Below are 25,744 nucleotides of genomic sequence, written 5' to 3'. Positions count from 1 at the left end.
GCTTGTATTTTTCCTGGCATCCTGCCACCTTGGCAGTAAAGGATAGGATTGGTAATGCAGATCCAGGCTGATATGGCGAAGGTCATGCAGAGGCTGAGTAGTGGAGAACAGTAGTATTCCTTGGAAGGGAACACAAGTCTCCAACTACAGGTAAAACATATGGGGAAGCACATCTGCTGTACTTACCATAACATGGTGTATGTAGGTAAAATATGTGTGGTGTGTACAGAATCTTCCTGTATCTTTAAATATGGCAAGCTTAATTTCTTACATTTATATACTGTGCAATAAGGTTAGGATTATACAAACTACATATATTTTGCATCTTGTATATGTACAATGGGACTGATGAAATATTATTATTTTTAATTTGTATTACCAAAGGGGCTAGTCATGGACCAGGACCCCATTGTGCAAATTGCTGTACAAACACAGAACAAAAAGGCACAAGAAAATAGAGAGGAAATAGTATGTTTTTTCCAGGTAGACATCCCTGTCTCTGGCTGTGAGACTTCTCACCTGTCTTTCCATTCTCCTCCCTTGTGTCTGGCTGGCTTCTCCATGCCTCTCTTCCTATTTGTCTGTCTGTCTCTTCTCTCTATCTGTCTCTTGATTTCATTTCTCGTCACGTTTTATTCGTATGTATAGTTGGATTTGCCACCATTGGATTATCTTTCAGCCTATCAAGCATTTAGCCTGGGCTGTTTATCCCTGCATTGAGCTGGTGACCCAGGTACATTTTGCATTTGTCATTGTTAATGTTCCTCTCTTTATTATTTTGAAATATTGTTCTTAGGGACTCAACAGTGTTTTTGAGGTCTACCTGGTGGGAAACAACTCCAGTCACTTCATCATCTCCCCAACCTCGATCCAGGGAAAGGCAGACATCCGCGTTCGAGTTGCAGTGCCGCTGGACTTTGAGACAATTCCTCGCTATGAATTTTCTGTAAGAACTCTCCCAAATATGGGGTGAATGGGCAAAGGGAGGAGGGGCTGCAAATGGGAGGACTCCAGGGCTACATTATGCAGTAAAATAATGCATTAGCCCACGAGTGGCAAACTCACTCAGTGAGAAACCATCGGCCTGGAGTAAAAAGTTCACTGTCAAGAGGGTAATTTGCAGTTGTGTCCAACTGCAGAATGTGCCTCTTCATCCAGCAAGTTAAATACTGCATTTAAAGACCATTTAAGATATTTTAATTCTCCCTCAGAGCATCCTCCCATGACCAGTCACACACCCCATCTCTCTTTTCTGTGTCTGTCACCCTTTCTCACACACTCACACTCTCTCTCACACATATACACACACTTTGACCTTCACCCCCTTTCATTGCATTTCCCCCCCCGCCCCGGATAACCCTTTCCTCTCTCTTCTCCTACTGCCCCCCCCTTTGGGAATTTTCTCCTCTTGGGGACTGTCCCTTGCTCTCCTTTTTTTTTTTCTTCCACCCTTGGAGAGTTATCCCTTTTCCCTTCTCTTTTTCTTCCCCCACCTCTGTTTTCTCTTCCTCCTTGACGATTCCCCTCCTCCATTGCGGGGATTCTTTCTACGGGTCTTGTTCTCTGGAAGAGGCGGGGAAGTGGAGAAGGAGCTGCTTCCCTGAACCTGATCCTGTGAGGCCAGCATTGGAGTGTGGAAGGGAGCTCTTCTGAGCACAGGGCATGGATCACTGGGGGATCTACAAAGGGTTGCTGTGGGGTGAGAAGGAGGAAAGGGAGGGATGAGGGTCTCCATTGCCTGTGCCCAAGCAGGCATAATTTCCCACCTCCCTCTCTGTCTCCAGGGCCTTCCTGCCTTCTTTGAGCAGCATTATCCAGCAGCTGCCAACTCTGTATGTTGTAGAGGAATCTGTGGGCCAGCCAAACAGGTCCTGAGAATGAGATCCTGCCTACAGGCTGTATATTTGACACCCCTGCCCTGCCTGTCACCTCTGGGGAGCCAAGTCCGACACCTGACTTAAGTGATACGACTTTGATTATGTCAGTCGTTCTGGCTGGCAGTGGACATTGGTTGATCTCACAAACCTACCATACTGTTTGGCAGCATAGAGATGGAGTGGCCGGGCTGTGGGGGCAGCCCAGGACTAGACTGTCAGACTTGCCAAAGCTCAGAGATGGAGTGTTCTAGTAGAGTTACGTATGCAAACTTGCATAATACCTGCCCAATCTGCTCCTGCCTCTAGTCAGAGCTATTGGATACAAAAACATTAAAATTTACCCGGCCACCCCCCAAAAAGGGAAGAAGAAAAATATTTGCTCTGAGTCTTCGCTCTTCTTTCAAAATTTAGAGCCTCAGCTACTAGAGCTTAAACAGAACATGTGTCTCCCCACCACCCTCAGACTGTGGGACCATAAAAGCTTTATAGAGCATAAAACTTTGTTTTAAATGCACCTCTCAGCCTGCAAACTCTTTCCAGTCGCCTGCTTGAGCTGTGTCCCACTGTCTGGTTCAGCTATAAATTCTGGCAGGCAAAGCAGCTTCCTGATTATGCCAGCAGCTCCTGTTGGTATTAGGCCTGGCAGAGGGGCTTTTATACACCAGTAAAGAAACATAAATAAAAACCTGCCTTCCTTGAACAGTGAAAAGTGTAAACCAGAAACTCCAATCCCATTCAGCTAGCTGGTTAGACGGTGAAATAGTGGCAGCTCCTAATGCCCTGTGCCCTGGGGCTTGAAGCTTAGATATATCATGCTCAGGGTGTCTTTAAAGGGTGAGGATGAGTAGGAGATAGCACTGCTACTATCGTGCTCATAGAACAGATGGTTGCCACAACTTGTGTGCATACAAATACTGTATCCGGTGGTACGTGACTGGTGATTCTAAACTCCTTACCATTGGTCTCATCTGCAGTGGAACTTGGCGTATTCTCAGGATTGGAAGGCTGAGATTTGGTGTCATTGCTAGTTAGAGTGCACAAAAGAATGGGGGGAGGGTATTTGACTCTGACTAGTATAACCAAGATCTTCTAGAAAGAATGGGGGGGAGGGTATTTGACTCTGACTAGGTCTTCTAGTCTGGTAAATGGGCATGGTTGCCTGGAATGGTTGGGAGCGATTTGCCTTGAGCCCCTCCAGCATCATGTTCAACGTTGAGTTAGCTGCACTGTTTATGCAGGGCCTACCAGAGGCATGCTGCTGTAGTAACAGAGCATCAGAGGAGATCACAAAAGAATGGATGCTTTTCTCACTTTAAAAAAAGACACACAATGAAGCCTCCAACTGTGTTGCTTGCCTCTTGTCTCTGCGCAGCTGTTCGCAAACGAGAGCATGCCAGACCACGTTGGCTTTGCTCGTGTGAAGATTAACCTCATCAATGAGAATGACAACCGCCCCATTTTCAGCCAAGTCCTGTACAACGTCAGCCTGTTTGAGAACGTCACAGTGGGAATCACTGTCTTGAGGGTCCATGTAAGTAGAAACAACCTTGAATTTTCTTAAGTTACAATATGCATTTTATTACATCTTGTCCTCAAAGCTGTGATACATTGACCCCACCGAATGCATCGCCAGTGAAAATGAAAGCTCTGTGCATTGTTCTATCAGAACAAATGGGTGATGGACTGGTCACATCCTGAGTGCAGGACGCTTTTATCTAGCTATTCTTGGGGATTGATTATCCCTGTTGTGGGTGCCACATTCACAACAAGGCAGTCTGAAAAACTGTGCCCAAATATAGTAGGCCTGGCTGGCACAAAGGAGCCACAGGGCAGGTATAAGGACCACCTAGGGAATAGCCCTGCCAGCTCCATAGAAGCCCTAGGCACAAGGGTTGTTTGGGGGCACGCTATTTGCAGAGCAAGGGTGGGGGTAGGTGGGCCTGATAAGGGGTGGGCATATCAAGGGCTGAAGGGGGAGCAAGGAGGGCTGAGGTAGACCTGAAATTATATGGTCCTACAAAGCCCTGTAGGGGGCTTTGTTGCAGAACTAGCTATCCTAGCCTGTGCTAAATCAGGAGATTTGCAAGATGCCTTCTGTCATCCCTACCCTGACACCTGCATCGTTGCAGAGATGAGCCTGGCTCCTGCTCCCCAGTGAGTGGTGCAATACCTAGGCAAAACAGGTGGAGCTAGAGACTGAGAGAAAAGGTATACGCATGCCCCTCCTGTTGGGTTTCAGAGCAGAATTAGTTAACAAATATCATTGCCAGAGCAAGGCACATTCCGAATGACCTCTTGGCTGGTGCACAAAGGATATATCTACGTTTCAAGCCGAGGGTGAGATTCCCAGCTTGAGGAGACATTTTGTGCTAGCTCCCACCAATGTAGTGTGCTAAATAAGAGTGTAGCCACAGCAGTGTGGGAAGTGGGTGGGGCTAGCCACCCCATGTATATGCCTAGGATGTGTGGTGGGCACATCCTTGGGGTGGCTAGCCCTTCCCACTCCTTGCGCTGTCGCAGCTACCTTCTATTTTTAGCACACTAGATTGATGTGAGTTAGTGCGAGTATGTCTCGTCAAGCTGGAAATCAGAGCCCCAGCCAGAAGGCTAGACATACCCGAGCAGAAAAATAACTAAAAGGCAGGGAACTGGGTTCTATGCTTCATTTCACCAAATGGGGAATGAGAAAATTAGAAAGGCAAGAAAATGCATTTTCTAACTTCTAAGAAGGAATTATTGATGGCACAGAGTAAACGGGCAAACCAGAAACCAAACCCCATCTTAAAAATTATTTAAAATAGATGTTAATTGCCATTTAGGAAGAATAACATCACTGGAAACTCAAAGTATTTCTGGTTGGTGGGTGCTCCTGTGCTGCTTTAGTTAAATATACGTGGTGTGACAAAGTTCCTCCTCTATCTTGGTGGGTCCTGCGCTTATTGGCGGATTTTCTTGCCTCAGAGATACACCTTGTGGGTTGGGGAACAGCCCAGAGACCTTCCCCTCTGGAAGAACCCACAGTCCAGGTCAGTTGGGAGGTTTGGGGGGGAACCCGGGCCTGCCCTCTACTCTGGGTTCCAGCCCAGGACCCTGTGGACTGCAGCTGTCTATAGTGCCTCCTGTAACAGCTGCATGACAGCTACAACTCCCTGGGCTACTTCCCCATGGCCTCCTCCAAACATCTTCCTTATTCTCATCACAGGACCTTCCTCCTGGTGTCTAAAACACTTGTGCTCCTCAGTCCTCCAGCAATACACTCTCAGCTCCTTGCACCTCTTGCTCCCAGCTCCTCACACTCACACAACAAACTGAAGTGAGCTCCTTTTAAAACCCAGTTGCCCTGATTAGCCTGCCTTAATTGATTCTAGCAGCTTCTTCTTAATTGGCTCTAGGTGTCCTAATTAGCCTGCCTACCTTAACTGGTTCTAGCAGGTTCCTGTTTACTTTAGTGCAGCCCCTGCACTGGTCACTCAGGGAACAGAAAACTACTCATCCAGTGACCAGTATAGTTGCCCTCTACCAGACTCCTGTACCCCACTGGTCTGGGTCTGTCACAATGAATTCATCCTCTCACATGTGTTTAGTTCTCCCTCATTCCATTCCCCAATACATGTTCTCTCCCATCAGCCCCCACACCTCTGGACAGACATACTCCCTCAACACACACACACACACACACACACACACAGATAAGAGAATGAAAGCTCTGACAAAATGATTTGGGGTGTGTAAGTGTGTTTACTCTACAAACAGATGGTGTGAAACTGTATAGAGCCCCTGAGCAGTTCCCATCTGACAGTTATTAATATTTCAAACAGATGTTTAGCTAGTCAGGCCATCAGACACTAAACAATGAGATTGTTACAGCGTCTTTTTTCCAACTTCCAGCTATGCCAGCATTTTGGAGCAAACACAAAATGCCAGGAGTTGAATCTTCTTTGATAAATCAGAATGTATGCAATTAGCGTTGAAATCCAGATTGTCCTCCCAGCTGATCCCAAACTTCTAACAACCCTCATAAAATACTACTACTTCTTGTATATGAGATGCAGCACTCTGTATGTGTCAGAAATAGTGTTTACTTAACATGATTGTTCCACCAACTGTCCCACACTCCACGAATAAAATGAACCATGCGAGGAGGGCTGCCTTTCGTCATGATAAACTACAGTTTTTCAAAGGGTTTCCTGGGTACCTGAAGTGGGTGATTATTAAGGACAAATTTTTAAAACTGGCCATCTAAATTTAGTGCACATTCCGTACACCTCCCCTGAAAGTACATAAAATGGATTACACGTGCAAAAGGCCACTTATGTCTATTATTCCCCATTCTGTGTTGAAAAATGCCCTTTTGCACAAATGAGCCTATATTTTGTATTTGCAATGGATGCGTGCACAGATTTTGGGGTGCATTTTAGACAGCTAGTTTGAAGACGTAATTTCTCTAAACTTAAACTCCCCTGTACTTTGAAAGGTAGAGGGAAAACACTTATAAAAATGTTCTGGAGAGTAGAAAAAACTGGTCTCCAGGAGATTAGCCCTATAGCAGAGATAGTCAGATGCTGGGACTGAGTTTCCAAAGGGATTAGCTTCCATCCCAGTTACATCAGCACTGAGCAGTGGTTTCTGGAGGATTAATCTTCAATCATAGATGGTCTTGCACTGAGGGTAATAGTCCCATTGGCATTATCCCACTGTCGCAGACAGTCTAGCACCAGGACAGAGGTTTCAGAGGGATTGGTCCTTTGTCACAGAGGCCTTATGTACACTAGCATTATCCCTCACATTCTCTGCCTTTGCACTACCACTAATGCAACTGGTAGCAAGAGCGGAAACACTAGTGTAGATCAGCCACCAGAATTTAAACCACCGGGTCATCTAACCCCGCTCAGTGGAGATTTGGTTCAGGGTGTCAAGGGAGCAGAAAGGGATGAGTTCAAAATTAGTCCTCAATCCCATCAAAACAGAGAACAGAACATTCATACATTTCAGGGAAATACCAGAAATCTAGATGGATACAAACCTAATACAGAAACCAAGCCACATGTTACGGAATCAATGTGAACAGGAATTCTTTGTGTCTCTTCCTATCTTCCCAAATTCTGAGGTGATCATCTGATTCAAATAGCTCTGTGTGTCCTCTATGGGCTTCTAAGAGTGAACATAGTAACTTTTCCTCTGTTCGCTGCAGCATTCATTGTGTTTGGTGAGTGCATATTCCCTGCCTTGAATAATGAAGGGCAGTCTCCAGGACCCCGGCGTACATGTGTCAGCCTTTTTCTGGAGATGGCAGAATGGCAGCTGGCACTGCAGCGCCTAAAGCTTGTTCCAGGCAGAGACATGGACGGCTCCAAAATAGGGGAGGTCTGGGGAACAGGAAATCTCTGATCTTCTGCATGATATAATAGTGATTAAAAGCCACTTTTCTCTACTTCCTGAGGAGGGGAAGAGTTTACTCCCAACTGCCCTGAAATTCTGGGCTTTCTGCCCACTTTCCCAAGTCCCCAGCCTGACACACCTCCCATCACTGTTATTTAGCTATTTGGGGATTGGGGGGATGAGGGAAGAGGAGTCCTTAGTGAGGCAGTAAGAAAATGGAGCCTTCCAATCAAAACGTGCACATGCACAAGTTCCCTACTGCAATTCCCCCTTTCCCTGGACCTCCTCCCTAGTCTTGAACATCTGAAAATGTAAAAGAAAGAGAAAAAGAGACTTCACTTGTGATGACAAATGGCCATTCGTTTCTGCAGCGTTTGACCTCCTAATGTCACTGACAGCGGAGTATGTATGTTACCCGTATAAATCATCAGTAAGTGCAAGCAGCAGAGAGTCAGAGCCTCCTTTTACTCCCACTCCGTGCTCTCACCTATCCCTTCCCTGCACAGAGTTCCGTGCAGGTTCAAATACACGTCTCCACATGAGGCTCTTGGTGAACGTCTAGCTGCTTTTGCAGAGCCCTCAACCTCCTCCCCAGTCACCATGTAACGTTGTACGGTGGTCTAATATTTTGTTCACGTGTGCTGCACTCTTTTTCTAGTTCACGTTCTCTGACTTCCTTTCCCTCTCCCATCCATCTGTTTAATTCTGTCCCTGTGATACATGTATCATATAAATTCAGGGAATGATTTGCCTGCATGTGAACAGCTGGAAAATACAGGCTCCCTGGAAGCAGCTCCTAAGTGTGCACAGGAACCTGGAACATGCTGGAAGGCATGTCCCTTGGGGCATGAAAAATTTCCTTTCAAGAGACCCATTTGTTTATGGAGCTATATTTAAGCGTGGAGAGATATTGGGCCAAATTCAGCCCTGATGGAGCATGCTGCAACCCACTTAAGTCAAGGGAGTTGCTTCCTCTTACAGTACGGCTGAATTTGGCCCATCTTATGAATAGTACCTAGCTTGAAGGGCAACAATAATAATTGTACATAGTGATTTTCATCCAAAGATTTAAAAGTGCTTTTAAAAAATTGGAGAAGTGGTATGGTCCAAGGAGAGGGCAGATATATAACATTGGTTGCAATAATGATCTATATGGTTATATTTTAATCAGATAACATCACAATATTCATTATACACATGGGGAAACTGAGGCACAAAAAGGTTAAGTGAGCTGTCTAAGGCCACAACGTGGCAGAGCGAGGAAGAGAACCCAGTGAATTATCAGGGAATTATCCCCTGGACCATGCTGCCTCTTACAAACTTGGGAGACAGAGCCTCAGCCATTTACAATAATAATGTATTTTTGAATTGGACCTTACTTTGGGCATGTAATTTTGCATCTACACATTTGTTCATGCATCTTCTTGGCCATTCGATACATGTGTAAATTGATGAGTGCTATTTATTGCAAGCAACAGATTGCACTTGCAAAAATGGATGCTTTGTTTGAAAGAGAAACTCATAATCTCCTTACCCCTTTTGCATTAAAATATTTAACAAAGGGCAAAATTTGCAGTGATGAGCTATGTTGTAAGAGATGAGACTGGAAGCCAAAGTGTTCTGTTCTCCCCACTGAGGGTTGCAATTATTCCCATCCATCCTTCTCACTAACTCAAAGTTTGGAAACCAGTTTTCTTCAGAGGTTCTGAGCACCCAGAGCTCTTACTGACTTCAACTAGACTGCTCAGTCCTTCTGAAAATAAGTCTTGGGGGTGAGGGGGGCAGTGTCAGAGGTTAGTGTGACTACAGAGACCTGCCCTGGCATGGTTACTCAGGATACCTGCATGATGAGTGTGTATGTGTGTGTGTGAGAGAGAAGGCAAAATCCATTTCCCACTCCATCCTTTTTGCATTTTAAACTCTATTCTATTTAAAAAACTTTTTTAAAAGGTCTCCTTGTTTGAAAAGAAAATTAGTTTCCTTTGTTACACTAGATGTGGCCCTTTTTTGGTAACTTCTCTTCCAGGCTACCTCTGGGGAAAAGTATACAGCTGAAAATGTTGACAATGCAGAAATAGCGATGTGCCCTGTATCATTTGCACACGATTTCTCGATGTATAACTTCCCTCCTTACCACCTTCATAACATCTGAAAATAACCACTTTACAAACACCAGCAACAAAACAAAGGGGGAGATTGGCCAAACAATTCCTAGCAGTTGGTCCTGGGTGTCAAAGGACCCTCATTGATTTAGGGAACCTTTATTTGTTCTCAGCACCTCTTGCTTCTTGGGGGCATGAAGTTATACCAGACCAGCTTGCTCAAGAAGTGTGAAATTCCTGCTCTGACCTTTTCTGTTATGTTATTAAAAGGTTTCACGGCCAGTTGTTTCAGGGAAAAAAAACCCACTTCAATATCTGCTGGTAGCTGGGGCAGAACCTACCAATCCTTCTAGCCTAGGGACTGGACAGCTGACTCTGCTTACACCCTTTGCTTTGCTCCTTCGTCACTGGATGTAGCATTGCATTTCAGTCTAGCTCATTGTCCCAGTGTACAACCTTTTGCAAAGGAGCACAGTTTAGGGGCAGACAGACAAAGAAGTCTATATGCTGGGTAGAGAGACTTGCTGGAACGTGCAGTGGGAGAGAGCAGAAACAGACCCAGTGCGATGAATGGAAGCATGCACTTTAAAATAGTGGTTGTGAGCGAGCCTGGTGACCCTGTTGTGTATGAGCAAAAAGAACGAGAGTACTTGTGGCACTTTAGAGACTAACAAATTTATTTGGGCATAAACTTTCGTGGGCTAGAACCCACTTCATCAGGTGCATGCAGTGGAAAATACAGTAGGAAGATATATATATATATATACAGAGAACATGAAAAATGGGGGTGGCCATACCAACTCTAGCGAGACTAATCAGTTAAGGTGGGCTATTATCAGCAGGAGAAAAAAAACTTTTGTAGTGATAATCAGGATGGCCCATTTCAAACAGTTGACAAGAAGGTGTGAGTAACAATAGGGGAGCTATTAGCATGGGGAAATAGTTTTTAGTTTATCTAATGACCCATCCTCTCCCAGTTTTTATTGAAGCCTAATTTAATGGTGTCCAGTTTTCAAATTAATTCCAGTTCTGCAGTTTCTCGTTGGAGTCTGTTTTTGAAGGTTTTTTTGTTGAAGAATTGCGACTTTTAGGTCTGTAATTGAGTATCCAGGAGGTTGAAGTGTTCTCTGACTGGTTTTTGAATGTTATAATTCTTGACGTCTGATTTGTGTCCATTTATTCTTTTGCGTAGAGACTGTCCGGTTTGGCCAAAGTACATGGCAGAGGGGCATTGCTGGCACATGATGGCATATATCACATTGGTAGATGTGTAGGTGAATGAGCCCCTGATGGTATGGCTGATGTGGTTAGGTTCTATGATGGTGTCCCTTGAATAGATATGTGGACAGAGTTGGCAACGGGCTTTGTTGCAAGGATAGGTTCCTGGGTTAGTGTTTTTTGTTGTGTGGTGTGTGGTTGCTGGTGAATATTTGCTTCAGGTTGGAGGCCTATCTGTAAGCGAGGACTGGCCTGTCTCCCAAGATCTGTGAGAGTGAGGAATCATCCTTCAGGGTAGGTTACAGATCCTTGATGATGCGCTGGAGAGGTTTTAGTTGGGGGCTGAAGGTGAGGGCTAGTGGCTTTCTGTTACTTTCTTTGTTGGGTCTGTCCTGTAGTAGGTGACTTTTGAGTACTCTTCTGGCTCTGTCAATCTGTTTCTTCACTTCAGCAGGAGCGTATTGTAAAAAATAGGATATCTCCATTTATTTATTTTATCTCCTAGAACTGGAAGGGACCTTGAAAGGTCATTGAGTCCAGCCCCCTGCCTTCACTAGCAGGACCAAGTACTGATTTTACCCCAGATCCCTAAGTGGCCCCCTTCAGGATTGAACTCACAACCCTGGGTTTAGCAGGCCAATGCTCAAACCACTGAACTCTCTCTCCCCCTTGTAGTTTTAAGAATGTTTGATAGGGTTCTTGTAGGTATTTGTCTCTGTCTGAGGGACTGGAGCAAATGCGGTTGTATCTTAGAGCTTGGCTGTAGACAATGGATCATGTGATGTGGTCTGGATGAAAGCTGGAGGCATGTAGGTAAGTATAGCGGTCAGTAGGTTTCCGGTATAGGGTTGTGTTTATGTGTATGAGTGATAGCACCAGGTTACAGGCACTAGACAGCACCAGCTTGGGAACAGTTTTGCTCCATTTAGGAGGTTCTGCAGAAGCAGTGAAGAGAAGTCTCTAGTTGTAGTCCTCTTCTCAGGTAAGGACAAGGGGAGACAGACTGAGCTACTGGTCTTTGCTTGCTCTGGGAACCAGCTGTACAGGCTGTGTGAATACCAGATGATAGGCTTGTACAATAACCAGAGTTGCATGTGGGTCTATGCCCCTCAGGCTGCAAACGGTATTACGTATAGTCCCAGGACCAAATCATTGAAATTTCTCCAAAACAACTACAAGGCCCATAACCATCAATACAGAAGAGGGCATGTATGAGTACTGGTATTGTGACCACCCGCAAAGCAATTCCCAGCCTTCTGTTGTCTTTACTCCTGTGTGTGTATAGCAAGAAGCAGGGCAGGGGAGTATCTTCCAAGCCCTGCCCTTCCCAGCTATGAATCTGTGAATGGATAGACTAGAAGGGTTGGCAGGTGGGGGGGAGAGATAAATTGATAGACTAGAAAAAATTCCCAAGACATGAGCAGCTGTAACATCAAAGAGAGGCACATAGATAGACCTTAGACCAGATAGGAGGATAAATCCATTGAAGAGAGAAACCGCTCAATAAATAGAGGAAAGAGGGGTAGGTAAAACTGAATGGCCAAAAATCCAAAACTCCATCAAATATCAGCCCAAGCCCTACAGAAAACAAGTTCTTCTTCGAGTGCTTGCTCATATCGATTCCAATCAGGTGTGCGCGCGCCGCGTGCACGATCGTCGGAGAATTTTCTACCCTAGCAACACCCGGCGGGTCGGCTGTGGAGCCCCCTAGAGTGGCGCCTTCATGGCGCTGGATATATACCCCAGCCGACCCGGCGCCCCCTCAGTTCCTTCTTACCGCCCCTGACGGTCGTTGGAACTGTGGAGCGTGGCATAGCTGTTCTCCACTCTCCCTAGCTTATCCTGTTTTTTGTAGATAGTTGTAGTTGTTGTATAGTGTTAGATAGTTGTTCATTTTACTTTTTAATAGTTGTAGATAGTTAGAGGGGATTAAAGGGGGTTGTTCTCCCCCCTTTTTCCCCCGGCGCTTAGCCGGGCTCATGCCCAAGGCTCCCGGCTTTAAGCAGTGCGCGTCCTGCGCTAAGCCTATGCCCAAGAGTGATCCGCACGACTGGTGTCTGAAGTGCCTGGGAGAGTCTCATCAAACAGATAAGTGTAAGATCTGTAAGGCCTTCAGACCGAGAACCAAAAAGGAGCGGGACTTTCGGCTTTGGCAACTCCTCATGGAGGCGGCACTTAGCCCGGACACTCCATCGGCGCGTCAGGCCCCGGCACCAAGCGTCTCGGTGCGCAGCGCCCCTGCGGCACCGATTGCTTCTGCACCGCGGGTACAGTCGGACAAGCCTCCGCAGCACTGGCCCCCTTCGGCACCGCACCCGCCACAAGTGCCTCGGCGCCGATCCTTGTCCCCGGGACATAAGAAATCCCGCAAGGCGCAGGAGACTGCTGTCCTAAAGACGCCGGCTCCCCCAGTGCCGGGGGTAGAGCCGCGTCCGCCTTTAGACCACCAAAAGCAGGTGCCTGCTACGCCGTCGACTCCAGCTCCGAGACCGTTGAGTCCGGTGCGGACTGGATCACCACCTCCATCAGTGGTGGAGCCTTGTCTCCCGTCGACCCCAGAGACCTTCGCGACGGCGAGAGACCTTATTGCTCTCACGGATCCGGCACCGCTCCAACCACCGGCACTGTTGGCTCCTCGTCCGGTGCAATCCAGGGGCAAGCCTGCCCTGGTGCGCCCGCCATCTCAGGGAGCGGACCCACGGCACCGCTCCAGGTCGCGAAGCAGGTCCCGATGCCGCTCGCAGTCCCGGCGCCGACTATCACCTCGGCACCGGTCGTACTCGCGGCCAAGATCCTCGTCGCGGCACCGTTCTACATCCCGGCACCATTACGATCATCGGTACCGATCGAACTCCAGACGTAGTTCCCGGCACCGGTACGAGCGACGCTCGGCTTCGAGGGGCCGCTCCCGGCACCGTGCCTACTCGCAGTCGCCTTCATCCAGGTCCAGATCAGAATCTCGGCACCGACGTGGTCATCGGCACCGATCCCGATCTCGGTACCGCTCACCGGCACCACACAGGGACCGGTCATCTTCGGAGCGGCACCGAGCGGCACCGTACCATCCGGAGCTAATTTCAGTGCGATCGGCACCGCCCTGGCCCTCGAGATCGGTGTCCCGTTCCTCCGATGGGGCCTCGAGATCGGCATACCCCCCTCAGGGGCAGGCCGCTGAGGCGGACATGGGCCACTGGCAGGAGGTAGCGGAGGATCCCGCTCAGGGACCTACACACTGGTCGTTCTGGACCCCGTGGACGTATCACCACGCGCAGGGGGCTCCACCATCAGCCTCTCGCTCGATACGCTCTGAGCATAGGGCTCCAGAAGCCACCATCTCCCGCCCTCCCCCAGGGGGCATGGAGGCTCCCGTGCCCACACCACCTGACGACCTGGACCCAGGGGCAGGCGACGCTCTGCTCCGCTCCAGGGCTCATTGGAACAGGACCCGCCCTTAGATCCCTTGCCACCTGAGGCATCCTCCTCATCTTCCCCAGATGAGGCGGTGGCGGGCACAACGGCCACAGGTCCGCCCCTGATAGATCTTCGGGCACACCAGGACCTATTACGTAGGGTGGCACGTAATATGGACCTACAGGCAGAGGAGATAGTGGAGGTGCAGGACCCCATTGTGAACATCCTCTCTGCGGATGCTCCATCCAGAGTAGCATTGCCCCTGATTCGTACGATCCAGGCTAATGCCACTGCGATATGGCAAACTCCTGCCTCTATTCCACCCACAGCCAGAGGGGTGGAAAGAAAGTACTTCGTCCCCTCAAAGGACTATGAGTACTTATACACTCATCCCCAGCCGTGTTCACTGGTGGTGTCATCGGTGAATGCAAGGGAGCGCCACGGTCAGCAGGCTGCAGTGCCCAAATCGAAGGACGCTAAGCGCTTCGATTTGTTTGGGCGTAAGGTATATTCAGCCGGAGGGCTGCAACTTAGAGCGGCTAACCAGCAGGCGCTCTTGAGCCGCTATAACTTTAATTCCTGGAACTCTATGGGGAAGTTCAAGGAGTTGGTCCCCCAAGACTCCAGGGAAGAGTTCGGGACCTTAGTGGAGGAGGGTAAGAAGGTGGCACAGACCTCCTTACAGGCCTCCTTGGATATAGCGGACTCAGCTGCGAGGACGCTGGCTTCAGGTATCGCCATGCGGAGAGTCTCCTGGCTCCAGGTCTCGGGCTTGCCTCCGGAACTGCAGCAAACCCTGCAGGATTTACCCTTTGAGGGACACGGGTTGTTCTCGGACAAGACGGACTCTCGACTGCAGAGCCTCAAGGACTCGAGAACAATCATGCGCTCCCTGGGGATGCATGTTCTGGGACCCCAGCGCAGGCCATTTCGGCCCCAGCCTCAGAGGTTCTACCCCCCCCCGCCTCGTCCGAGACAGGACTCTGCCAGAAGGCGGGGACGAGGTGGTAGGAGAAGGTTGACCGGCCCTCAACCCGGTCAGAACCAGGGGCCACCTAGGCCACCTTCAGGCCCTAGGCAGAACTTTTGAAGGTGCAGTCGAGGACGGTGCCCCAGTCATCACCCAGGATCTAGCCCCCTCCTTTCGGGATCGCCTCTCCCATTTCCACCGTGCTTGGTCCCTTATAACCTCGGACCGTTGGGTCCTTCGCACGGTGGAGAGGGGATACGCTCTCCAGTTTCCTTCGTTCCCTCCCTCCCACCCCCCCTCCCCGTCCCTCTTCAGGGACCCTTCTCACGAGCAACTTCTTACACAGGAGGTTTCTACGCTCCTGTCTATGGGGGCCATAGAGGAGGTTCCACTAGAGTTAAGGGGCAGGGGATTTTATTCCCGCTACTTCCTGATCCCCAAGTCCAAAGGGGGTCTGCGACCCATCTTAGACTTACGCGGACTCAACAAATCCATAGTAAAGTTGAAGTTCCGCATGGTCTCATTGGGGACCATTATCCCTTCCCTGGATCCTGGAGACTGGTTCGCCGCCCTCGACATGAAAGACGCATACTTTCATATAGCAATCTACCCGCCTCACAGGCGCTTCCTGCGATTTGTGGTAAATCAGGTGCCCTACCAATTTGCAGTCCTTCCCTTTGGCCTATCCTCGGCCCCAAGAGTGTTCACAAAATGTATGGCTGTCGTGGCAGCATACCTTCGTCGGCATGGGATACAGGGTGTTCCCGTATTTAGACGACTGGCTGAACCAGGGAGCAAGTTCAAGCTCACGTCCACATAATAGTACACACATTCCACGAGTTGGGCATTCTACTCAACAAAGAGAAATCCACTCTAGAGCCTACCCAGACGATAGAATTTATTGGGGCAGTCCTAGACTCCAGACGTGCTCAAGCTATTCTACCAGACAATCGCTTTCATACCATCACAAGCCTCATTCGAGGGCTCAGGACCTTCCCGATTACCACAATGAGAACGTGCCTCGCCCTGTTGGGTCACATGGCCTCTTGCACATACGTAACCAGGCATGCCAGACTTCGGCTTCGCCCACTCCAGGCCTGGGTATCATCGGTATACCGCCCGTATCGGGACAGCCTGAACATGGTGATCACGGTTCCGAACTCGGTCTTGACCTCCCTCACCTGGTGGTTGGATCACAGTGTGGTTTGCGAGGGAGTGCCGTTTCACGCCCCGCAACCCTCTCTGCACCTGGTCACAGACGCTTCATCTCTGGGTTGGGGTGCCCATCTCGGTGAACACCATACCCAGGGCCTGTGGACCGCACCCCAACTAGCCCTGCACATCAATGTTTGAGAGCTGATGGCGGTGCGCCTGGCTTGCCAGGCATTTCTCAATCTCCTACGTGGCCACTGTGTGTTAGTTCTCACCGACAACACCACGGCCAGGTTTTACATCAACAAGCAAGGAGGAGCATGTTCATCGATTCTATGCCAAGAGGCCATTCGCCTGTGGGACTTCTGCATCGCCCACTCGATCCATCTCACGGCATCGTTTCTTCCTGGAGTCCAGAACACACTAGCGGACCGACTCAGCAGGTCCTTTCAGATGCACGAGTGGTCAATTCGTCCGGACATCATCTATTCCGTTTTCCAGAGGTGGGGATTTCCCCAGGTAGACCTGTTTGCATCTCGAGCCAACAGGAAGTGCCACGCGTTCTGCTCCCTACAAGGGCGAGCTCTGGGCTCTCTATCGGACGCGTTTCTTCTACCTTGGAAAGACCACCTGTTTTACGCTTTCCCTCCATTTCCTCTGGTCCACAAGGTGCTGCTCAAACTGCGCAGAGACCAGGCACAAGTAATTCTAGTCGCTCCAGCGTGGCCGAGGCAACACTGGTACACCACACTGTTGGAGCTCTCGGTTCAAACACCGATCCCGCTTCCGTTGTGTCCAGATCTCATCTCTCAGGACCACGGCCGACTATGTCACTCCGACCTACAATCACTCCACCTCACGGCGTGGTTGCTCCATGGCTGAACCAGGCGGAGCAACAATGCTCGCACTCTGTCCAGCAGATTCTGCTGGGCAGTAGGAAGCCTTCGACACGGACCACGTACTTGGCCAAGTGGAAGCGGTTCTCCTGTTGGTGCGAACAACGAGCCAAGTCCCCGTTACAGGCACCTATTCCTCTCATATTGGAATATCTCCTATCCCTAAAACAGCAGGGCTTGGCGATATCTTCAATTAGGGTTCACCTGGCCGCTATATCGGCCTTCCACCCGGGGGAACTCGCTTCCTCAGTATTCTCTAACCCGATGGTCGTTAGATTCCTCAAGGGCTTAGACCGGATGTACCCACAACAACGTCAGCCCGTTCCGACGTGGGATCTCAACCTGGTTCTCTCCAAGCTCACAGGGCCTCCATTCGAGCCACTGGCTACCTGTTCACTCCTGTACCTATCCTGGAAGACAGCCTTCCTCGTAGCCATCACCTCAGCAAGGCGCGTGTCTGAACTTAGGGCGCTTACATCCGAGCCCCCATACACGGTTTTCCATAAGGACAAAGTGCAGCTTCGCCCACATCCTGCCTTTCTTCCTAAGGTGGTCTCACCGTTTCACATGAATCAGGATATATTTCTCCCAGTCTTCCATCCTAAACCACATGCTAGTCGCCAAGACCAGCGTTTGCATTCTTTGGACGTACGCAGGGCCTTGGCTTTCTATATTGACCGCACAAAGCAGTTTAGAAAGACGACGCAACTCTTTGTTGCAGTGGCCGACTGGATGAAAGGCTTACCGGTCTCCTCACAATGCCTGTCCTCCTGGATCACGTCTTGCATCCGGGCTTGCTATGACCTAGCCGGTGTCTTGACGCCGCACCTCACCGCTCACTCAACGAGGGCACAGGCTTCCTCGTCTGCCTTCCTGGCTCAAGTTCCGATACAGGACATTTGTAGAGCTGCAGTTTGGTCATCAGTCCACACATTTGCAGCTCACTACGCACTGGTACAGCAGTCCAGGGACGATGCTGCATTCGGATCAGCAGTTTTGCACACAGCAATGTCTCACTCCGACCCCACCACCTAGGTAAGGCTTGGGAGTCACCTGATTGGAATCGATATGAGCAAGCACTCGAAGAAGAAAAGACGGTTACTCACCGTTGTAACTGTTGTTCTTCGAGATGTGTTGCTCATATCCATTCCAAACCCGCCCCCCGTCCCCACTGTCGGAGTAGCCGGCAAGAAGGAACTGAGGGGGCGCCGGGTCGGCTGGGGTATATATCCAGCGCCATGAAGGCGCCACTCTAGGGGGCTCCACAGCCGACCCGCCGGGTGTTGCTAGGGTAGAAAATTCTCCGATGATTGTGCACGTGGCGCGCGCACACCTGATTGGAATGGATATGAGCAACACATCTCGAAGAACAACAGTTACAACGGTGAGTAACCGTCTTTTATAGCACAAATGGCAAATTCCTCCCTCCCCCCAACCCCCATGTACTGTATATAGTAGAGGACACCCAGTGGATGGAAGAAGAGAGAGAATCAGCCCTTAGAGGAGCAGAATGACAAGTCTTGGTAATGTGGAATGTAAGATCCCAGAGTCCTTGATGGGCTCCCTATGGGAAGAGAGGTGACACTGTGAACATGGGCATTGGATGAGAATTGAGCTCTTGCCCCTTGATGCTCCTCCCTCTGCCTTTTGTGGAAGCTACCTCCAGAAGGTGCAGTGAAGGGGTTTTCGCAGGTGGAAGCTAGGGGCTGTTTAGAATAAGCTATGGAGTAAAGTGTCTGGAGGAGTTTCTGACCCATCCAAGATTTGGGGAAGGGAAGAGGAGAAGTGTTTGGCATTATCTGAAGGAGGCCCTTTTCAGTGGGGAATGGGGGAACTAGAGCTTCTGGCAAAGATGAGGATATGGTGAGGGGAAGTCATAGAAGAACAGGACATATCTCGGTTTCAGTTAGCCTACGCTGTCTAGACAATTCCTACAGAGAGAAGAGGAGTGGCAAGAGCCCTTTCTATGTCTCCACAGCTTTCCTGGCTGTCTCTTCTGTGGTGCATGTACATGGCTCGGATCTGACCTGAGAGATTAGCAGATGGATGCAGTAGAAAGTGTGGGAGAAGAAGCAATGTGTCCATCTGAACTTATGAAATAACCTAGGTCTCCCCTTGGTTTTGCTCTTATGCAATAAGGAGGGCCATCGTTTCTCTCGATAGTATTGTCACCGAGATAGAAGCTAGGTGGTTGCATCTGTGGTTGGTGCTTTAAGGGCAACTGACCCTTTTCTTTCTTTTGCATGTAAGCAAAAATAAAATATGTGAAAGAGCAGAGAAGGGTGGTAACAGTGTGGGACTGTCAGACTGGCCCTGCTGGATGCCAGGTCCAGGAGTTCAAACAGCAGCCAGCAGTCCATTGCCAATCTGATCAGACTGCAGTGCTGTACTGTTGTGCTAAGTCACAGAGCTGCCTAGGCCTCAGCGAAGGACACTGATAAATCGCTCCTGCCATTGTGTGAGGGTCTGAGTGTATGTCCACACTTAAAACATGACAGTGGCACAGCTGCAGCGTTGCAACTGCGCCACTGTCGCACTTCATTGTAGACACTACAGCGACGGGAAGGTTCTCCCATAGCTGTAGTTAATCCACCTCCTTGAGAGGCTGTAGCTAGGCCAATAGAAGAATTCTTCTGTTGACCTAGCGCTGTCTACACCGGGACTTATGTCAGCATAGCTACATCTCTGAGAGATGTGGATTTTTCACACCCTGGAGCAATGTAGCTATGCTGATGTAAGTTTTCCACGTAGACCAGCCCAGATCGCTATTCCAGCATAGCAGGAGTATGGTTCCCCTTAGAGTTTCTTTTTTCTTTTTGTTTGTTTTTTTCACTCCTATTGCTGATCTTTTTGACCTTGAAGCTGCAGATCCAAATTTTAGTGTGAAGAGAAACTGGGCAGTTTTAATCCATTCGGCTCAGAAACTGTGGATCATACCACTAGTGCCCTGCTCTATGGATAGTGCTGCTTTCAGAGGCCTGATTCCTGGTACTGCTAAGCTTCTATCCAGCTGCCTAGACCTTTGCCTTGCTGTACCACTGCTTTCAGTCACTGAGGTTGTTTGCAGTAGCCTTTTTCCTGACAATTTCCCTCTGTTGCGACCACTGGTTCAGCTCCGCACAGGGGAGCAATGATGGGAGTGCTAGTGTAGCACACCCACTAGCATTTTAACCACCGTATTGTCCCGGAGCCCGTCTAGATGAGACAGTGGCTAGAGTTCCAGTCATCAATCTGTAGTAGTGCTCCCCCGGATGCTAACCCTGTTGGAGCTGCACTGGTAGCAACAGTGGGGTGTAAGGGGTTCATGTATACAAGCCCCGTCCCAACACTAGTATCCCGGTGTGAATAGGAGTACGAACCTTCCTCTGTATGATTATTTCTACTTTAATGGATTTCCTATTCTTCCCTCTCATTGAGGCCACAGTTGTTCCTTTTGTATGATCAAGAACTCTAGGCCATTCCTCATAGACTCATAGACTCTAAGGTCAGAAGAGACATTATGATCATCTAGTCTGACCTCCCGCATGATGCAGGCCACAAAAGCTGACCCACCCACTCCTGGAATAATTCTCTCCTTTGACTCAGCTGTTGAAGTCCCCAAATCATGATTTAAAGACTTCAAATCGCTGAGAATCCTCCAGCAAGCGACCCCTGCCCCATGCTGCGGAGGAAGGCGAAAAACCTCCAGGGCCTCTGCCAATCTACCCTGGAGGAAAATTCCTTCCCGACCCCAAATATGGTGATCAGCTGAACCCCGAGCATGCGGGCAAGATTCTCTAGCCAGACCCTCTGGAAAAAGGGTTCCTCTCTGGTCCACGGCTCTTATACATGGGACAGAGGATGTGGAAACACAGATAAAACTCCAGTCCTGGTAAGTGCAGATTTTCCTACACCCATCCTGTCCCTCTTGTTTCATGAATGAGAAGAGCTTTGGGCAGAAAATAATTAGTCACACAACAAACCTGCCTTCGGTGCATTCATGTAGGACATCACTATTCAGTCAGTCAGGGGTTGCTGGGAGCTGGGACCAATCAGGCGCTTCCTCTCTAAGGTTAGGGATGTACAGAATGGCCTAATTTGCATCTTGTTAGGATTTGGCAATAGTATTAGCAAAGCCTACAGGGATGGGGAATGGATGTAAGGAAGCCTATAGGAGATGAGAATTAATGGGCAGGGAGGTGGTCTTAAGACTCTCATTTCCGTAAGATCTGCACAGTTGAATCTATCTGAAAAATGCTGATAACTGAAATATTTAAAACGGAGATGAACCAATGAAGTTTGTTTTTAACTCAACATGCATTCAATTTGCCTAGCCTTAAATAGTCTGCAGAGAAACGATGCCACAGGAAAGCGTTATTTTATATGGTAGCATTGAGTCCAGGATCTCTCTCTAGGATTTTTAGGCTGTTTAGGCTCAGATCAGTTGCTTTAGGCTGCCTGAATCAGCTGGTACCAGAGTAAGTCAGCCGACTTGCTCTTTAAGCCTCCAGGAACTCTGCTGTGTATTCCCCATTGAGCCTATGTTTTCTTCTTAGTCAAAAAATAATAAGTCGAGAGAAATTACTCTGGAAAAAGTGAGAAGATGTGTTACAGTGACAGAGCAGGAGCTTCAGTGCCCCTCCTCCTTCACCTCAGTTCATTACTGCTCTTTCTGAAACAATACACAAGAGTCTTACACTCGTGGCCCAAAACTGTACATTTTACAATAGACTCACTACGGTGTTTTGGACTGTTCCTATAGAGAAAACTAATATATAGAAACGTAGGAATTGCCATACCAGATCATACCAGCATTCAAACCAGTAATCCATCCAGTCCTTTAAGTTGTCTCTGACACTGGCCAGAACCAGATGCTTCAGAGGGGGATGCAAGTCACTTCACAGAGGATAATTATGGAATGATCTGTCCTTAGGGAAAGTTTATTTTTAGTCCTTTCAGTTAGAGGTTGGTGTATCTCCCGAAGCATGAGGGCTCACCTTTCCAAACTTTTAGGGATTTTTTACAACAAGGCTCTACTAATGTAATTCTGGACATTCTTATTATCCATATAAATATCCAGTAATTTTTTTAATTCTGCAAAGGTCTTGGCCTCTTGTGGCAATGAATTCCAAAGGCTAATTCTAAGAGATGTTTTAGTTATTGGACTTGATGTATAAATGACATTCTATAGCCTGTGTTAAGCAGGAAGTCAGACTTAATGATCACGATGGTCCCTTCTGGTCTTAAAACCTATGAATCTAGAATAATGTTTTATATTTAAACAAAAAAAGGCATTCATTTTTTCAGTTTTAAATGTACTGTCTTTCAGCATAATTAACTGTTGCTTTGCTCTTGTATTATGAAAAAGGATAAACAGAAATGCCAGATAAACCACCTTTACGCCATTCATTTTGTATACCTTCAGCATAGTCCTTCAGATTCAATACCTCTCCAAATAGTCCCAAGCTTTTAAATCTCTCTTCATTAAAAAGTTTTCCATGTATCTAATTATTCTTCCACTTATCACTGACACCATTCTATGTCAGTTATATCTCATTTGAAGCACAGTGGCCAGAGTGGAAAATTAGTGTTCCATGGGAGGGCATCGTATTGATTCATATAATGGCATTCTAATATTTTCAGTATTATTTCTGACCCATTCCTCCTGCGGCCCAACATTTCACTGGTTTTTGACAGCTGCTGCACATTCAGCAGTGGCACATTTCATTGAGCTGTCCACAGTGATGCCCAGATCCTTTCTTGAGTTGTTGCAGTTAATAGAAGCCAATGAAGTGTATGAATAGTTCAAAGTATTCTCTTCAGTTCACATTGCCTTGAATTTGCCAACATTGAACTTCCTCTGCCATTATGCTGCCTATTCACACTGGCTTCCTCTGAAAGTTCCTCACCGTCCTTCCGATTCGGAGAAACCTAAATAATTGTGTGCTACCTGTAACTTTTGCTACCTCACTGCTCAAATTAATAACTGCATTAAACAGCTCTGGTCCTAGTACAGAGGTTTGGGGTACTTCACTCTTGTTATTTTACTCCTTGCTTAGACCCACCCCCCTTTATGTGCTCCACATCCTTCCAGCATGCAGGCATGTAATCTGCTACACCCTCCCTCATACCAGTGTCTGAATGTACACACACTCACACACTACCTGGACTCATATTTACATATACACCTTTCTCCATGTTCACACTCCTATTCGCTCTCTCATACATGTATGTTCCCCCATACTTGAAATACACACCTGCTCAGCTGCCCATATTCTCTCATTTCTCTCCCCTCCCCCCCCCCCCCCCCGCCACGTAACCCTCTCCCAATACCTGCATATAGTTGGGAGATACCTTGTTAGAATGATCCTAGTGCAGTAAATGTGCTAATTAACCTTTCATTGCTTGCCTCATTATGGCATCTTTAATTCGGTTGACAAAGTCTCTCCCTTTTACCATTTCGGCCATCACTTTTCTTATGCCTCTTCGATCTCCCTTTGGCCTCCCACCAGGGACAAGGAAATCGATCCCAGTCCAATTTTTTTCTTTTCTTTCCAGCCAGCCGTAAAAGCCAGTCAACAAAAAAGTAATAATGTAGTCGTCCCACACTGGGAAAGAGAGCACCAGACATCAATAAACTCATATTTAAAATGCAAATCACTTTCTCAATCAGCTGTCAGTCTGCTATCAGCTCTTACTTCCTGACAGCTGCATAAGGGGCTTTTGTGACTTGGTGCTGGGGTCTGCAGGGGGCCGGCACAGTCTTAAACCCCTGTAAATACCTTCCCCAGGGATTTGTTCTGTCCAGCAATCTCAGCTTGGTGACTGAAAAGTAAATAAGGCATAGTTTAGCAAATGGGAACATGTCTGCTGGATGTCAGCTATTCCTGCAAGTGGGCTTGATACAATGGACTTTTCTTGTTATGTTTTTGCTGCTACTCCATCTCCTGTCGTCCCAGATTCTGATCCAGGGTTTCATCTGTTCTCAAGCAAACACAGGAACATACACTTCCAGGGCTGCTGCCTGTCCCACTCTGCACTCCAAACCTGAGGCCTTCTGTAATCAGGTTTAGCACTCTTAAGGTGGTTCAAATCTCCCTTTGCCTACACGGGTTCTCTCCAGCTTCCTTTCATTCAGGATGGGGGAATCCCACCTCCCTTTCTGATATCACATGCATCTCCATTACTGTCTTTGTTCAACATGACTCCCAAAAACACATGTAAGGAAAATCCCTGGTTGGTGTGAGCTGGCAATTATATCTCAAGAAGTTGTGAGTTATAGCAGGTAGAAATAGTATAAGATGCTAAGTACTAAACATAACAATACCATTCTGCAGGTAAAAGTCTTAGCAGATGGGCTAGGTGTAGTCTGTCTGCTTCTGAGTTGAACCTGTAGTCTGGAGTGTCGCTAGGGTTTCAATGGATCCTTTCCCACTGTGCTGTTTCTACCTAGGTTTTTTTCCCCTTAGCAAGGTTTGTTCCTGTCCCACAGGACAATAATGTGGTGTATTGGTCCTTTGAGACCTTAAGAGAAGCCTCTGGGGCCAGCACTACCCCCATTCCATGGTTTTGTGGAAGATTACTGTGGAATGAAGAATATGACCTTTGAGGGAGAAGTGTTTTCAGGAGGGCAGTGGGAATTTGGGAAGAAATCCCACATGGCTGAGACCACAGTTCTCATGCACAGAGTGGTGGGCTGGAGTTCTCTTCACTCCTGAGGGCCTTCCAGGAGCTGTAGTTCCTGGGGCTGCTGGGACTGTAATTATGAGTTTGGCAAAGCATGCTGGGAAAGGGCAGGGTATTTAAGAAGCTCCCTCTGCTCAGAATAGGGAGAGACTTGCAGAGAGCTAAGAGGTCTCTCCCAGAAGAAGGGGATGTAACTCGTTTGGTTTGCTTGTTTGATGTGTTATTATTCTTATCTGGGGAGAAAGGAACTGTTCAGCAAACGAGGGCAAGACCTGCCAACTTTTTTGCCTGAAACCAGGTTCTTTCTGCCTCTTGTGTGCATCACAGCTTCAAGACTCTTAATCTCTGGGTGCCTGAGCACTAGGAATACTGAAGTGACTGGGTCACTCTCTGGGAAGATAGTTAGCGTGCCTTTCCTAGAGTTTGCAGATGAATATTCGACTGTAGAAGTTACAGAAAGTGGAGAGAATCAGCAGTATGATGGAAAAACAACTTCACTCAGTAAATGGATGGGTGAAAAATGAAGGAAAGTGCAGAAAGGCTTGTAATCATGAGTCTCTGCTTTAGGGAAATGAATGCTCTTTTGGCATTTCTATGGAAGAATGGAAATTGGATGGGAGAGAACCTATTCTCTGACACCCCTACCACCTAGGAAGCTTTTTTAATGTTTATGACTGAAGTGTAGTACAACACCTCCTATCCACATAGGTAATGATATCTAGTAGCACAACATTCCCTGACACCATGATGGCATGTAGGGTGATGAAAGATCAGGTATAAGGCAGTGCACCTTCAGCTGTATAGTGACCCAAACATCATGCCTAAGAGTTGGAAGACAGAATTCGTCTCGTTCCTTTTTTTACTATAGGCAGACAAGGAATTTACTCATATTCAATGGGAATTGTTAGGGAGTATGGATGTGACGAACATGATTGATAAGGGGATGGGAGACTAACCATCAGGGGTGATAGGGTGTGCTTTAGGTGCAAGGCCTGGGGTAGCTAGGACTGGGGTGAGGGTGTGTGTGGTTAGGGACCATAGCATATAATTTAAAGCCCAATGTGAGATGATAAA

At 48.0% G+C, this 25,744-nt stretch overlaps 1 protein-coding gene across 1 annotated transcript in view; it reads left to right on the top strand.

Annotated features, from left to right (window-relative positions):
• CDH23 (cadherin related 23) overlaps positions 1-25,744 on the top strand; it is a 516,293-nt gene that overhangs the window by 280,834 nt on the left and 209,715 nt on the right. The window contains exons 12-13 of the mRNA XM_054034015.1: positions 797-946; positions 3,250-3,408. Coding sequence (XP_053889990.1) covers positions 797-946; positions 3,250-3,408 — 309 coding nt within the window. The remainder of the gene's footprint in view (positions 1-796; positions 947-3,249; positions 3,409-25,744) is intronic.

Source organism: Malaclemys terrapin, chromosome 7 (genome assembly GCF_027887155.1).
Source record: "Malaclemys terrapin pileata isolate rMalTer1 chromosome 7, rMalTer1.hap1, whole genome shotgun sequence".
NCBI classification, from domain to species: Eukaryota; Metazoa; Chordata; order Testudines; family Emydidae; genus Malaclemys; species Malaclemys terrapin.
This window is presented reverse-complemented; position numbering and strand designations above follow the sequence as displayed.